The sequence below is a fragment of the Castor canadensis genome, chromosome 12 (genome assembly GCF_047511655.1).
Source record: "Castor canadensis chromosome 12, mCasCan1.hap1v2, whole genome shotgun sequence".
NCBI lineage: Eukaryota > Metazoa > Chordata > Mammalia > Rodentia > Castoridae > Castor > Castor canadensis.
The window spans coordinates 82,552,694-82,568,478 of record NC_133397.1 but is presented as its reverse complement, the minus strand read 5'-3'; the positions used below and the strand labels follow the sequence as shown (position 1 = coordinate 82,568,478).

Genomic DNA, 15,785 nt, shown 5'->3' with positions numbered 1-15,785 from the left:
TTGAGGAAAAGCCATGAATGCTCAGGATGCATAGAGTTCAGTGCTGTACTGTGGATGCTTGGTGTATTTTTTCCATAATACCACCCAATTTCTGCTAAAAATATGCTGCTTTTCAACAAAAATATTTACTTTAGAACTTAAAATAAGCATATTATATGCCCTTTTTTGGGTCAGCGTTTTGGGCACCATTTGTTTTTTGGGAAACATTTTCACAAAATGAAAGGGAAACATTTAGCAGATCACACAATGATTTAAACACAACTAACCAAAATGCAGGACCAACAGAGAACTTCTCTGCATCAACTGAGCTGCATAATTTAAGTGTGGGAATGTAACATTTTTGTTTTTGAAATTTCTTTTTTTTTTTTTTGGCAGCACTAGGGTTTGACCTCAGGGCTTTGCACTTGCCTGGCAGGTGTACTACCTCTTGAGAAACACCTCCAGTCATTTTTTTCTTTATTTTGCAGGTCTGGTCTCCAGTTTTTGCTTTGGGCCAGCCTAAGATGGCTCTCCTAACTATGCCTCTAGCATAGGTGGGATGTCTTGCCTGGATTCTTGTTTGAGATGGGATTTCACTAACTTTTTGTCTAGGCTGGCCTTGAGCCTTGTTCCTCTCCATCACCAACTGCCTAGTAGCCAGTATTAGAGGCATGAGCACCATGCCTAGCCTTGAAATTCTTTTGATATTTTAAAAAATTATTAAATGTTTTGAGTGTACTTGGTCAAAATTATGTTTAGTAAATCCATGAATGTGGTAGGCTGACTGTGATTATGTTCATATATGTATTATATGCACAATTTATTTCATTCAATGGATATATTTCAGTATATAAAAACAATCTAGTATTTTCTTTTTTTTTTTTGCCATTTTAAACATTGTTGAGGCATAGTCATTTTATGTAATTAGGGTAAATGTTTAAAAGTAGAATTCCTAGAACAGCAAGATGAACGATTTTAAGGTTTTGATATAACATGTTATCAAATTGCCTTTCTAGATGGTTGGTTGAATTTTCACTTCTGCTGGATATAGCTGTGTTCATTTCCCAATATTCTTGATTATGTTTTATAGTTCTTGTTCACCTAAGGCTGGTTTGAATGTACTCCAAAGATGACAAATGCATGCAGCCAAAATTATCATTGAAAATTCCTTCATGTAGGGAACCTGTGTAATAGCATACAGTAGCATCCACAGTAGTGTGCAATGTATGCAAGTATAACTACACAGTGTTTTAAGTTGCATCCTTTGAAAATGTACATTCCCACTCAGATTTGTAAAGAGCTGATTGCCTGGAGCAGCATGCAAGTAATGAGGTGGTAGCTGAGTGAAGAATGCATATCCTTCCACAATGAGATTCTGAGGCCAAATCTCATTGAGAACTGGCAGAATTACTTTCAGTGTTTAAATCTTTCTCTCAGACATAAAGCAGCTTTGGTAAAATCTAAACAGTTACTAAATCTTGATGAAAGGCATTATATAGAGAAGTTCTTTTTTTGGTCTTATAAATTGTTTACATGAAAGTTTTCTTATAAAAAGTTTGTGGAAAATTGACAAATGATAAAATGTATTTAATCTGGGTGATTTAATACCCAAGTAATGGTTAGGAGCTACCTAAAAAATGCACAAGCCATTTAATTAAATTGGCATCATTTAAATGCATTCATGACACAAACTTAATCTTCTATTCTTTTAGTTGTTTTATGAGACAAAAAAACCCCAAAGTTATCCTGTTTCTTTTTTTTTATGTTTTTTGGAGAGGGGTCTGTTTTATGACAGGGTCACATTGTGTAGCCTAGATTGCTCTGGAACTTGTTCCTGCTTCTACCTCTTGAATGCTGCTATTATACAAGTGCACTATCTTGCCTGGCCTATCGTGTTTTTTTTTTTTGCTCTGTAGTGGGGCTTGAACTCAGGGCCTACACCTTGAGCAATTCCACTTGTGTGTGTGTGTGATATTTCTGAGATAGGGTCTCATGAACAATTAATTTGCCCAGGCTGGCTTCGAACTGGGATCCTCCTTATCTCTGCCTCCTGAGTAGCTAGGAGTACAGATGTGAGCCACCAGCACTTGGCCCTATCCTGTTTTAATAATAACAGGAGAAATTACTTTCTTAGAATAGTGTCTTTTCCCATGCTGATGTGACTGTTAAACTTTTGTATTCTGTTCTTATTGAGGAAAACTTGCTTACCTCTCATGTATATGATGAATGAATGTTTTAGAAAGATTACTTCTTTTTCACTGTTGATCTGCCTTTTTTGAGAGAGAACAAGTGTAACTTATGAACCTGTTACCCATTGTGCTGTTGTCTAATACTTCAGTTGAGTTAGCTTGTAGCTACAAAAATTAAATGGTATAGACAAATATGTTTTACATTGTGCTTTGTAATCTATGTGTGTACACATATATATACTATGAATCTATTCAAGATTTGTTGTGCATGACTCCTTGCAACTCTTTTTTGAATTTGAACTCAGGGCTTTGCACTTGCAAAGCAGGTGTTCTAACCACTTGACCTGCACCTCTGGTTATTTTGGTGATGGGATCTTACAAACTATTTGCCCAGGCTGGCCCCAACCAGGTTCCCAAGTAGCTAGGATTACAGGTGTGAGCCACTTGTGCCTGACTTTGCAACTCTTTTTTTTTTGTGATACTAGGGCTTGAACTCAGGGCCTACATGTTGAGCCACTCCACCAGCCCTTTTTGGTGAAGGGTTTCTTCCTGATAGGGTCTCGCAGAATTATTTGCCCAGGCTGGCTTCGAACTGCAGTCCTCCTGATCTCTGCCTCTTGAGTAGCAAGGATTATAGGTGTGAACCACTGGTGTCTGGCTTTGCAACTCTTCTCATGCCATATTTTTAAAGCTCTAATGAACTTGATAACTTTGTGCAATACTTATAATGTTTATTTTAAATATTCGTCTCTGACTCAAGCTAATATAGACCCCTCAAAATATAAAAAGAATTCAATTTTTGCTTGTATACAATATAGATCAAAACCCAAAGAAATCAGAATTCAAGCTGAGTACATCATAGTTAATTTATATTGCTTTCAAATATATTGACTGTAAAATTAAATTTAGTGAATGCTCCTTTGTAGTTCAGTAGGTAACTTGGCTGTAAATAGATGCTTTTTATATAGCAGTCTCTAAATACAATTTGGCATATTTAACAATAGCATATAATTAGGTATCAATACATTTAATAGAGAGAGGAATAGAAATAAAACTGATTTATAAAGATCCTTTTCTCTTTTTTGTAATGTCATTTTTCCTCAATATCTAGAGAAAACTGGATAGAATATTTGAAAATAACATCAGTATCATCAGTTATCCATTGGAATTTACTGTTCATGTAATTAAGCTGAGGTATTAATCCTCATTTTAGTTTCTAATTAAATAAGCTCCTTACTATTTAAACAATCAGTCAGGTTTTTTACTTTCAATCAAGATTGACTCATGTATAACGTTTAAGTACCCATAGAGACCTGACATCATTCCAGGTTTTAAAGTATTATGTATTTTGAATGTTGTAAACATAATCTTATTCTCATATATCTAAATTTAACAAATAGGATTTTGTGAATTCTTATTCTCAATGTCAACTTTCCTTTGGTTGCATAGGGCGAGCCCCACCTCGGAACACAACAGTAGATCTTAATAGTGGGAACATTGATGTGCCTCCGAACATGACAAGCTGGGCCAGCTTCCATAATGGTGTGGCTGCTGGCCTGAAGATAGCTCCTGCCTCTCAGATCGATTCAGCTTGGATTGTTTACAATAAGCCCAAGCATGCTGAGTTAGCCAATGAGTATGCTGGCTTCCTCATGGCCCTGGGTCTCAATGGGCACCTTACCAAGCTGGCTACTCTCAATATTCATGACTACTTGACCAAGGTGAGAAGTTGTGATTCCAGTGCCTCACACTGTCCCTCACCTGCCTATTGCATTATCTCCTCATTGCTCTATTGGCTTTTCATTCTTGTCTCTTAAGTCCATTCATCTCACAGCAGGCAATATAATCTTTCTAAAGTGTCCAGCAGTGTGCATCCTCCCTGGTCAGAACCATTTACTGTGTCTCAGTGCTCTTAATGTATTTCTTGAAGCCGATGTGATCTGTTCACTTCTCCAGCCTTACTCGCAACATCTTCCATTTCTCGCCACCCTCTAGACTTGAGTATCCCCTTCCCACCATTTTTCTGGCTCGTGTGTATTCATCCTTCAGATTTTATTATAAGTATCTTCATGTAATCTCCTTTAGTGATTCCTAATAATTCTCTTTCCCCTTCTAATCTAAATTATTAGTCTCCTTTAAAATGCTCTCATAATACTTTGTATTTAAAAATTTTTTATTATACTATTTTTTAATAATGGACTTATTTGTATATTTTTAATTTTAATACTTCCTGTACTAACATGAACAGGGACCATGTGTGTGTAGATTGCCACTATACTCTCACTGCCTATCTCATAAAAGTTTGATTGAAAGTAGTGGGCCATATTTTATTTAAAACTGTCTTATTTTTTTCCTCAGTGTCTCTTAAGCTTTATTCTATTTTCCATCTTAGGGCCATGAAATGACAAGCATTGGACTACTACTTGGTGTTTCTGCTGCAAAATTAGGCACCATGGATATGTCAATTACTCGGCTTCTTAGTATTCACATTCCTGCTCTCTTACCCCCAACGTCCACAGAGCTTGATGTTCCTCACAATGTCCAAGTGGCTGCAGTGGTTGGCATTGGGCTTGTATATCAAGGGACAGCTCATAGACATACTGCAGAAGTCCTGTTGGCTGAAATAGGTAAGGGCTTAGTAGTACTGAATCTTCATAGGCATGAGTTCCCCACTCCACATGAACTCAAGTAAAATGATGTGAAGTTATAAAAATTAAGGAAAAACAATAGCTTTTATGAGCACAGACTGATCTAGTAACCAATTGAAAAAAAACTACAAGCCGTGCTTTCCAAGGCTAATGTTAACTGTACAAGGTGTATAAATGTTGATATTTAGTTTGCAAGTTTATTACGAGCTTCAGTGGTCACATATGAGCATGCCTTTTGTACTGCTGCATCATTACCAGGCAGTGTTTAGCAGTGGCCTGTACTTAAAACTAAAAAGTTGGCTGAAGACTGCTCCAGTGATAGAGTGCCTGCCTAGAAAGCATGAAGCCCTGAGTTCAAACCCCAGTGCCACCACTCCCCCCCCCAAAAAAAAAAACCCCAAATCTAAAAGATGATGGTTTTGGTCCCTAATATTACAGTTTTTATTCTGTTGGACAATAGCACTTGCAAAGGAATGGAAGTGATTGACTCCTACAACTTTTATACAACTTCCTATACACTTTAAATCATCCCTAGATTACTGATCAAGCCTAATTCAATGTAAGTGCTATGTAAATAGCTGTTACACTGTATTGTTTAGGCAATAATGACAAGAAAAAAGGCTGTTTCTGTTCAGTATACAATTTAAAATATGTTTGACCCACAGTTGGTTGAATCCTGGATGGAGAACCTACATATGGATATGAAGGGCCAAATGTACACATGTACTAATGACAGAGCTTAATTTATAAATACGTGCAGTAATGGATTAGCAACAATAACTAATAAAAGTAGAGTAATTATAGTAATGTACTACAATAAGTTATTTAAGAGGTATAAATTTTTATTTCTTGAATTTTACATTTAATTTTGAACCATGGTTGATTTCCAGTAATTTAAGCTGTAGAAAGCAAAACTTTAGATAAGGGGGAGATTGCTGTATTACATAATATGTTGCAGAAGATACATTTTTGTATAGTATGATTGTATGAGTTAGCTCTTGTCTCAATCATTCTTGCTAACAAACTACCATAAAGTTGGCCTGTGCGGCTCTCCTTCAGGCTATAGATCTGCAGGTCAGCTGCTCTTGTTTTGCCTCTCGTGCCTTATTCCAGGACCCAGGCTAGAGGATGTGGTTTTCTTGTGATGACGACAGGTGTGTGAGAGACGGTACCAAATAACGGAAGTACATTTCAGTCCTTTGCCATTATGCCAGTTAAGGTCTCAGGTCAAAGCTGGTCATGTGGTCAGGTCCACTACAAGGCTCTTTCAGGGGCTAAATGTAGATTAGCATTGTAGAGCAGTGAAGATTGGGACAGACAACTTGATCTACTGTAATGATAAAAGAAATTATTGGTAAAACTGAAACATACCTATTACCAAAATACATAACAGCTTACGTAATTGATCTGAAAAATACTCAAGAGTATCCAGCACTGGTTATTTAAAGCTTGCTCATCTACAAGGTAATTAGACATTCTCGTGCTAGATCATAGTCATAATCTAATGGTGTCATCACACTCTCATAGCCACAGTGTACTGACTTCATGTTCTGCATACAAAATTTCATCTTTGATTCACATGTGTATGTTCTTTTATGTAATTATCATCAGAATATGCATGGCACTTTTATTCTGCCTTTTAAAAATACATTATTGACACAAGTGGCCTTTAATATTAATTTTAGAGCTGGACATGGTAGGGCCTTCCTGTAATCCCAGCACTTGGGAGGCTGAGTCAGGAAGATTGCAAGTTTAAGGCCAGCCTGGACTACATAGCCCTGTCTTAAATTTTTTTTAAAAAGTTAATTTTATATTGAAAAGTAGGTGTTTTTTTTTTTTGTTGTTGTTTTGTTTTTTTTAAATACCTAGTTGTCTTGTGATTTTCAGAACTTTTCTAGGTTGTGCCTAATTTGCTATTATGCATAAGTACTATACTGATTACCTTTATGTAATTTTTTTTTTTTGTTTTTAATAGCATGTTTCCCCTGAGGATAAAATTCTAGTATTGTGAGCTTTTTTTATTGTTGTTGTTGTTACTGGGGTTTGAACTCAGGGCCTTGTGCTTGCTAGGCCAGTACTTTAGGGAAGGGGATCTTTATACATAATAATTTTGCTTCCCTGAAGGATAGAGTTAGAATTATGGAATGCTCTTAAAAGTTTTGTGTCTAGCCAAACTTTTAGGATCAGTACACAGAAATTTTACCTTAGGAGGGCCAAGTAGTATATAGATTTAAAATGAAAGTCTGAAATCAACTTAAAAGCACAAATTAAGTGTTCTTTTTACCCATAATTAGTATTTGGAAATTTTTTTTTTATCACATCTGGTGAATGAATTTGAAAATAACATAACAAAATTCAAGACATTAGAAATTATATTTTTAGTAAAAAATGCAAATTTTTAAAGTACTTGTCACTTTAAAAATATATGCCTACTTCTTGGTAATTTTTTTTGGTAAAATCCAAATTTTCATAGTATCTGAAAGTCACTGCTGATAAGTGCTTAAACTGATAAATTAAAGACCCATTCGGGAGCTTTTCTTGTAGTAAACAGTTCAGATACCATAATTTGTGAAGGTGGCATAACTTTTGAGTGTGGTCGTATTGAGTCCAGATGTCTTATGTATCCTGAACATTGACTAAAAAGTTTTACAAGTTGGGATCTAAAGAGGCTGGCTTGACCTGCATTGCTTTCTCCTCCACAGGGCGGCCCCCTGGTCCTGAAATGGAGTATTGTACTGACAGAGAGTCATACTCGTTAGCTGCTGGCCTGGCCCTGGGCATGGTTTGCTTGGGGGTAAGCAAGAGTCTGTGCCCTCATGCTTCACTTAGGACATTTGTATGTTGAGATGAATAACCTTGATACTTAACTAAGAATGCCACTCTGCCCGATTGTGATTTAACGTGATGCCCAGCCCTGCTTCTTCTGGATATTTTTCAAACTAACAAATTTGTGAATGGAAAGAAATTATAGTGATGAGTGTGGCTTTAAAATTTGTTTCATGTGGCTTCAGTGTAAGTGTTCATGAATGCATAATGGAATGAAGTTTCTTGAAGAAAGTTCAAAGTCTAAGATGAAGAAGGGATCACTCACTCCAGTAGAATACAGAAAATAGTGAAAACACACATGATGTGGAGCTTTAAAGTTTGCAGTGATTGTTACAAATAAACTATAACCCTCTTTTTCCATCTGGATGTTTGCTACATATCCCAGAATGTTGCCACAGTAGCATTTGCTTTGTGACTATGTGCAGTATCAGGTTGGCCAAACCTTAATTCTCTTGTAGAGATGTGTACAGAATTATCAAAAACATTTTGTTAAATGATAATTTCACTTGAAATGTAGTTCCCTAGAAGAACCACCAGTACAGTGTTATGGTCAAGCTAAATAGTATAAAGAAAGATACAATGGAATGAATTTTTTTCTTATGTGCATTCTGGAAATCTACCCCATGTTTGGCTATCCATTGGGTTTTGATTTCACATCTGTCATATGAGCAAGAGGCAGGTGGTAAAATGGAAAGGCATCATATTGGAAATTAGGACTTGTTCTGGTCCTGATGAATAAGTAGGTCATTTAACTACGTTATTTTCTATTAGCCCCATAAACTATTGTGTAGAACTTGTTTTTACATCTCACCCTGCGTATCATAATTAGGTTAATTTGAGCTTAATCCTTTTGCGCCTCGCAGTCCTCATCTGTAAAATGACATTCATGCTAGTAGCTATTTGAGGGGTTTGTTGAATAAAGTCAGTTCACACCATTAGTGTCTGGCACCCAGCAAGCATTCATTGATCATTATGTTATTGTCATTATTATAGTCGCTGTTGGTTGAAAGTTTACAGGCGCAGTACAGAAAGTACCAGGTGTTCACAGTTCAGGTTTCAGTCACACAGTTGGACTTTTCCTTTACTGTAGTTTAATTATCTGTTTTTTTTTTTAAAGCTTTCATCTGTTTTATGAAGTGAAAGTACTTAAACTTCACCATACATATAACTTTTATTAGAATTATCATTAATAGTTGAATATTAACTTGTGACCATTTTAATTGGAAAGAAAATAAATCAAAAACTAAAATACCCTGTGCTGAAGTTAGTTCATTCCTTTATTTGTTATGGGTATGTGTCAAGGTTTTCTTCCAGAAGATTTCTTCTCATGTCTGTTATTTTGTTTTCTAGCATGGTAGTAATTTGATAGGCATGTCTGATCTCAATGTGCCTGAGCAGCTGTATCAGTACATGGTTGGAGGTCATAGGCGCTTTCAAGCTGGAATGCACAGGGAGAAACATAAATCCCCAAGTTATCAAATCAAAGTAAGTCCAAATCAGAGTAACACAGAGAAAGTACGAAAAGCTAAGAAGTTATTTTGAAAATAGTAGCTTTCAATACAGACATGTGAATATGCTAATTTTAAGCCTAGGCTAGTATTTAGAAAAATTTTGTGATAATTCAGAACTCTTTTACATGAACACCTTTTCTTTTAATAGGAAGGAGATACCATAAATGTGGATGTGACTTGTCCAGGTGCTACTCTAGCTTTGGCTATGATCTACTTAAAAACCAACAACAGGTATTAGCACCCTCACCATGACTGTGTGATATTCTTTCTGACCTGAGTAGTGAAATTGTCTTATATGTTTATCTGCCCTTGCTGGAGCAACCTAGTATCCATTCTCCCAAATGTTGTAAGTTCTACAGGTTTTATCTAGATAGAATACATTTGTTATATTAGTGACATTTAACAGTTTACAGTTGTCCATCTGTATCTACAAGGGGATTGGTTCCTGGACCTCCATAGACAGCAAAATCCACAAATACACAGATCCCTTATATAAGATGGCATGATATTTGCATAGGACATACGCACATCTTTGCGTGTACTCTGGCCATCCCTAGATGACTTAAGATATATAATGCGATGTAAATGCTGTGTAAATGGCTGTTTTACTGCATTGCTTAGGGAATAATAAGAAAAAAAGACTGCATATGTTCAATACAGATGTTGTTTCCCCACTCAATCTCAGTGAGATGGAGCCTAAGGATGTGGAGGGTAACAGTAATAGCCAATTTCTATATCTGTTTTGTAGATGATGTCACTGACAGCTAAACAGTGCCCACATTCTTTTTCATTCATTTTGGGTATCTGTGAGAATTTGGTCAAACCAGAAATGCTTACTATTATTTTATTCTTGGTTAACACTTTAAAAGTGGTTTCTGCTTAGTTCAAAAGCTTTCCTGATGACCAAACCTTCTACATTCTACTTTCCTGTAATTATCAAAAGTAGGCCTTTGGCATTTATTATTACACTTGGCCCAGAAGGATAAATTGTGTAGAAGAATTATATCATGTTTTAAGTCTGTTAACTTAAAGAAAAGAACTCTTTTTAAGATTTTTGAAATTTTGAGTGTTCTAAATTCCTGTCTTTGAAAAATGGAATATGTACTGAATTAGCAGAGTAGTAAAAAACATTTACTCGTCTATTATTTAGATGAATGTATACATCAGTGCCTCTTGCCACTTGTGGGTAATTCATTGACCAAAACAAAACTAGAATTACCTGCTCTCATGGAGCCTATGAGACATAAAATATACATAATAAATACTATGTTACTGTAAAGCATTATGGAGTAAAGTAGATCATTTGTGGAGTGGGGAGAAATGATTTGAAACCAGTCTTGAGATTCTTGATTTACTTGCCCTCTCCTGAGCAGTAACCCTCACTGACACCTCCACTCACAGATCCATTGCAGATTGGCTCCGAGCTCCTGATACCATGTATTTGTTGGACTTCGTGAAACCAGAATTTCTCTTGCTTAGGGTATGTGCTTTGCTATTGTTTGTTTCTGTTAGCATGAGGGGAGTCTTTTTGTAGTTCTCAGATTTAACTTGCAAGTATATATGCCTAGAGAAAATTTTACTTTTTATTCATCATGTGTATCTGATTGGTCGTATTCTTTTGAAATTTGCCAAATGTAACTTTAGGAATCTTTGAAAAAGTGACCACATTATCATCTTAAACTTCCTAAAAAACAGCACATGACCAAAACTTTATTAACTGTTCTATGTTACTTTTTTCATTATAGTTAAGGATGTTAGTAATGCTTATATGGATGTAATGATAATAATAATTTGACAATTACCTAAACTTTTTCCTTTGACCTTTTTTTGGTGCTTAAACTTACCACATGGAAATCTTTAAATTATGATGTGCGGACAGAGCTATTATTCTTTCCTTTGTGATTTTTCTTTTTGTATTTATTTGTTTTTGTGGTGGGGGGTGTTTTCTTTTATAGAACAAGTTGAAAGCCTTCTCCAGTTCTAAAGTTTGATGATCAACTCAGTTTTAGGGTTTTTTTGTTGTTGTTGTTGTTAAGGTCTTTATTTTAATGAGTAGCTTAGGTTGATACTTACATATTTTTCAGAATTGTCGTCAGTTGAGAACTGACTCCTAAATTGTTCTGTAGTGCTACAAAATCCATGAATTTGTCTACTCTAATTAATTTTCTCTGTAATGTATTTTTAAGACACTTGCTCGATGCCTAATTCTTTGGGACGATATTTTACCAAATTCCAAGTGGGTTGACAGCAATGTTCCTCAAGTAAGTACAAATAATAGATATTATATGTTTAATAGCATAATATTTTGATTTCTTGCAGGATTTTCCAAAATTCTACAGACTTTTTTTTTCTTGTAAAGGCAGTATAGATCTATCTAGCTGTCTCTTGAAGACAGATAATTTCATTTTAAAATTATGTACTGATTACACACTCAGCCTTCCCTTTTGGCTTCACATCCCTAGAACATTACAGTTTTTAAAAATTAAGTGTACCAAAGTACTCTAAATGTTTTTTAAAAAAATATTTTTGTTGTAATTAAACATTTATCTATGATGCTGTTTTAATCTGTGTTGATTTTAGGTCATCTATACAATAATTTGTTTTAATTACTTAAAAGAATATTTATTAAATGAGTCAAATACATTAGTTAAGAATAAGCAAACTCCTTAGTACCAGGCGTGGTTGTGCACAGATGTGAACACTAGAACATATGAGTATTACAGTCAGGTTAAATGTGTATGTATTAATCACCCACTTTGAAGTATATGAGTTCTTCAGAATGTCACTAAATTTCTGAGTAAATAACAGTCAATTAAGAATAAAGTCTGGAAAGGAAAGAAAGAAGATGAGTGGAGTTATCAGCCTTTATTGTACAGTCAACATAATTGCTAGTCTCACTGAGATCATCAAAGAGAAAAGACATTGCAAGTTTTCTGTTTGTATATATTCAGTACATAAGAAGATTAGAATTAGAGACTTCTAGATACTTGGTGCTTTCTTGGAGAAAGCATCCTTTACTATTCTTAAAGGAATTAAAAGAAGAAATCATCAATGTTTCACTTCCATGTATTTACATATATACATTTAGAAAATAGATAGCTTTTCTTTTTTCTTTTATTTTACTGTTTTTGATGGGACGAGGATTTGAATTCAGGGCTTCATACTTGCAAAGCAGGAGCTCAACCCCTTGAGTCATGCCTCCAGTCCATTTTGCTCTGGAGATGGGGGTCTCCTGAATTGTTTGCCAGGGCTGGTCTCAAATTGTGATCTTCCTGATCTCAACCTCCCAGATAGTTAGGATTACAGGCATGAGCCACTCGTATGGGCTATTATTATTATCGTTCTTTTAAGAGAAAAGGATCAAATCTGTTCTTGGATGTTAAAGCTAGATACTCTGCACACAGTTTTGATGAATTGTTTGTTCACTACCTTACTAAAAGGAAAAGGATGTCTTTTCTAAGCAGTAGTTACAGATTAGCATATTGATTGCTTAGTTTTGTTCAAGTAATTAGCCTCAGAACTAAACTCACCTCTGTAGGTCAGTAGGCTTAATCCACACAAATCTCATGAAGAAGCTAGTGTCTTTGATTAGTCTTCCAGTTGCTGCTTTTCCCCCTTTCCCTACTTCTCCTCACCCCTGTCTCAGTTCTTTAGCCACCATCTTTATATTTCAGTTAACTAGTATGAAATGTTATTATTATATTCAGAGTATTCTTAAGTCCTTTTGTTCGTATTTGTTCTGGCTTATTCAGTTATTCTTTTTCATTTTATTATTTTTGGTACTGGGGATCAAACTCATGGTATTACTTATGCTATGCAAGTGTTTACCACTGAGCTACATCTCCAGCTTTACTTAGTCACTCTTTATTTACCCCTTTTTAGATTTGAATGATGATCACTTAATGCCATTAAAATATAGGTCTTTGAACAAAATGGTTTGCCTAAGCTTATTTTATGTAAACATAACTTGCACACAGTATGTTATTTTTCACACTTTTATATTTATACCTAGAATGTTGATGTTCAAGTATTCTTGCTTTTTGTCTTACAGATTATAAGGGAAAATAGTATTTCTCTGAGTGAAATTGAATTGCCTTGCTCAGAGGATTTGAATTTGGAAACTTTGTCGTAAGTAATGTAATATATGACACAAATTAGCTATCCTAGTATCTGTTGTAAAAATAAATGGAAATACAGTATACAGATGTATGTTGTCCTTGACTTGCATCATTCTGAATCCCCCTCTTTTCTGATAATTTTTTGTCAGATGCTCACAAGGTTGACATGTTTTGTTTGCTTATTATAAAGCTGAGCGTAGAGTTCTTTCCCTCCAAAAGCAATACTAAATGCCTAACTTGTACATGGTTCTTTGTTTTCCTTTCCTTTGAAAACATTGTTAACAATTCTTTAAAATTGTCCCTTTTTTGCACTGTTTGAAACAAAAGGCAGACTTCATCAGTAAGGATCATGGAAATCTTTAGATTGGTTGAGGCATAGTTAAATGTTCCCAGAAGGATATGAACTAGTTTAGAGAACAGGGACATCTACTATTTTTATTCCAAGATAATAGATAATAATGATTTTTAAAGGAAAATAATGACAGTATTAAATGTCTTCTGATCTGTTTTCAGGCAAGCACATGTCTACATAATTGCAGGAGCCTGTTTGTCTCTGGGTTTTCGATTTGCTGGCTCAGAAAACTTATCAGCATTTAACTGTTTGGTAAGAAGTATCTTGGTTTAGTTGTTCCTTTTAATTTGTTTATTTAGTTATTTATTTAATCAAAGCCTTAAGATGCTTCTTTTAACTTTGAATTTTTTCTTTTTTTTCTAGCATAAATTTGCAAAAGATTTTATGACTTACTTGTCTGCTCCTAATGCTTCTGTAGTAAGTCTTTTTGTGATTATTTTTGGGAATAAAATAAAAGTCAAAATTCAATGATGAATCCACTTACTTATGTGTTGTCACATGCTGTTTGAATTTAAATGGGAGATTTGGAGCATTGGCTCGTCTTTATATTTTTATTGTGGGATATTAATTAGATAGGAATGTGATTACAGGTACCTGATTCTGTGCTAAGAGTAAGTAGTCTGTGACATTTATGGATGGTCATACTTTATTTTCTGCTTCAGAACTGAATGATGGGCATTTCTCCTTGAAAAAGAATTAGTACTCAATAAAGATTCCGTTGCTCTTGAGTCATTGCTGCTCTGATGACAGAAAGATGGCAATATTTTATTTCCTGGTAAAAACCACACAGACTTTTGCAATATTATTTATAATATAGAAAACTTAAAAACATCAGAAATTCTCAAAGTAGTTAAGTAAATTTATTATGGCATATCCATACATTCTTATGTATTGGAGCTGGGAAACCATATTGTACAAAATTTTTTTGTGTGAAGATTGCTTGTAATATACTAAGTTATTAGAAAGGTTAAGAATACTATATATAGTAATATCTGAATTTTGTTTGAAAAAAATAAGTACAGGAAATATTCAGAGAAAAGAAATCCAAAATGTTAAATGCCAGTTCTCTTCTACCAGTGGCCACTTTAGTTTTGGTATTAAAATGTGACAATGGTTGCAGTGATATCATTTTCCATGTTACCAGACAGGTCCTTATAACCTGGAAACTTGCTTGAGTGTGGTGCTGCTGTCTCTTGCCATGGTGATGGCTGGCTCTGGGAACTTAAAGGTGTTGCAGCTTTGTCGCTTCCTACACATGAAAACAGGTGGTGAAATGAACTATGGTTTTCACTTAGCCCACCACATGGCCCTTGGACTTCTGTTTTTGGGAGGAGGAAGGTAAATGGATCTGTATTTTTTTCTCAGTAAAAAGATCTCATGAATGAGAGCTATAAAAGTGACCTGGGTTTTCTTCTTTGAAAGAATGTTTTTCTGTCTTGGCTTTCTGCATTTTCATATAGCTTGGAATTTGTCAGTTTCCATACTAACTAACCTGATAAAATATTGATTGGAATTACATTGATTCTATACATCAGTTTGAGAGGAATTGAAGTGTGTTAACACTATTAAGTCTTACAGTCTGTGACTGTAGAAAATACTTTTACTTATTTAGCTTTGGTCTATGTGACTGACCAACTGCTACATTTTCAATAAGACTTTTAGGCTTATTTTCCCTTTTTCTTTAAGATTGAGCTAATCATTGGAAATTAACCTTTCTAGAAGTATAGAAATGAAGATTATAAGGAAATGGTGCATTTTTTTCTTAAGGTGTTTTGTGAAGTTTTCTCCTTCCAAAATAAGCCTGTATATTTTCTTTATGCTCTTAATCCCATCTTTCATCATTCCATACTGTGATTCTACTTACTTTTTTTTCATATGGAATAGCTTTTTCTCTGGTACTGCTTTTTTAGTGATTTTGGTTTTTAATAGTTACAAGTACTCTGTAATGACATTTGAACTTGGATAGCCTACATCACTATGCCTAAACCCTGAGTTTCTAACATTATTATCTTACTTCAGATTTGAATTTTGGCTTACCAAAATATTATGGAGAAAATGGGCTATGGGCATGCTAGAGTAAATATATTTCTTTGCTGAAATTTTGAAATCTCTTCTTAATTCATTAACTATATGAGTATGTATATCAATGCTAAGTTCTTATT

General features: G+C 34.8%; 1 protein-coding gene across 3 annotated transcripts in view; it reads left to right on the top strand.

The window, feature by feature from the left end:
* The window catches only part of Anapc1 (anaphase promoting complex subunit 1), a 97,149-nt gene that overhangs the window by 53,896 nt on the left and 27,468 nt on the right, over nt 1-15,785 (top strand). For all 3 annotated transcript variants that reach the window (XM_020167197.2, XM_074050256.1, XM_074050257.1), the window contains 11 exons: nt 3,618-3,889; nt 4,561-4,795; nt 7,519-7,610; nt 8,993-9,127; nt 9,302-9,384; nt 10,555-10,633; nt 11,340-11,414; nt 13,205-13,281; nt 13,785-13,875; nt 13,987-14,040; nt 14,768-14,961. In XM_020167197.2, coding sequence (XP_020022786.2) covers nt 3,618-3,889; nt 4,561-4,795; nt 7,519-7,610; nt 8,993-9,127; nt 9,302-9,384; nt 10,555-10,633; nt 11,340-11,414; nt 13,205-13,281; nt 13,785-13,875; nt 13,987-14,040; nt 14,768-14,961 — 1,387 coding nt within the window. The remainder of the gene's footprint in view (nt 1-3,617; nt 3,890-4,560; nt 4,796-7,518; nt 7,611-8,992; nt 9,128-9,301; nt 9,385-10,554; nt 10,634-11,339; nt 11,415-13,204; nt 13,282-13,784; nt 13,876-13,986; nt 14,041-14,767; nt 14,962-15,785) is intronic.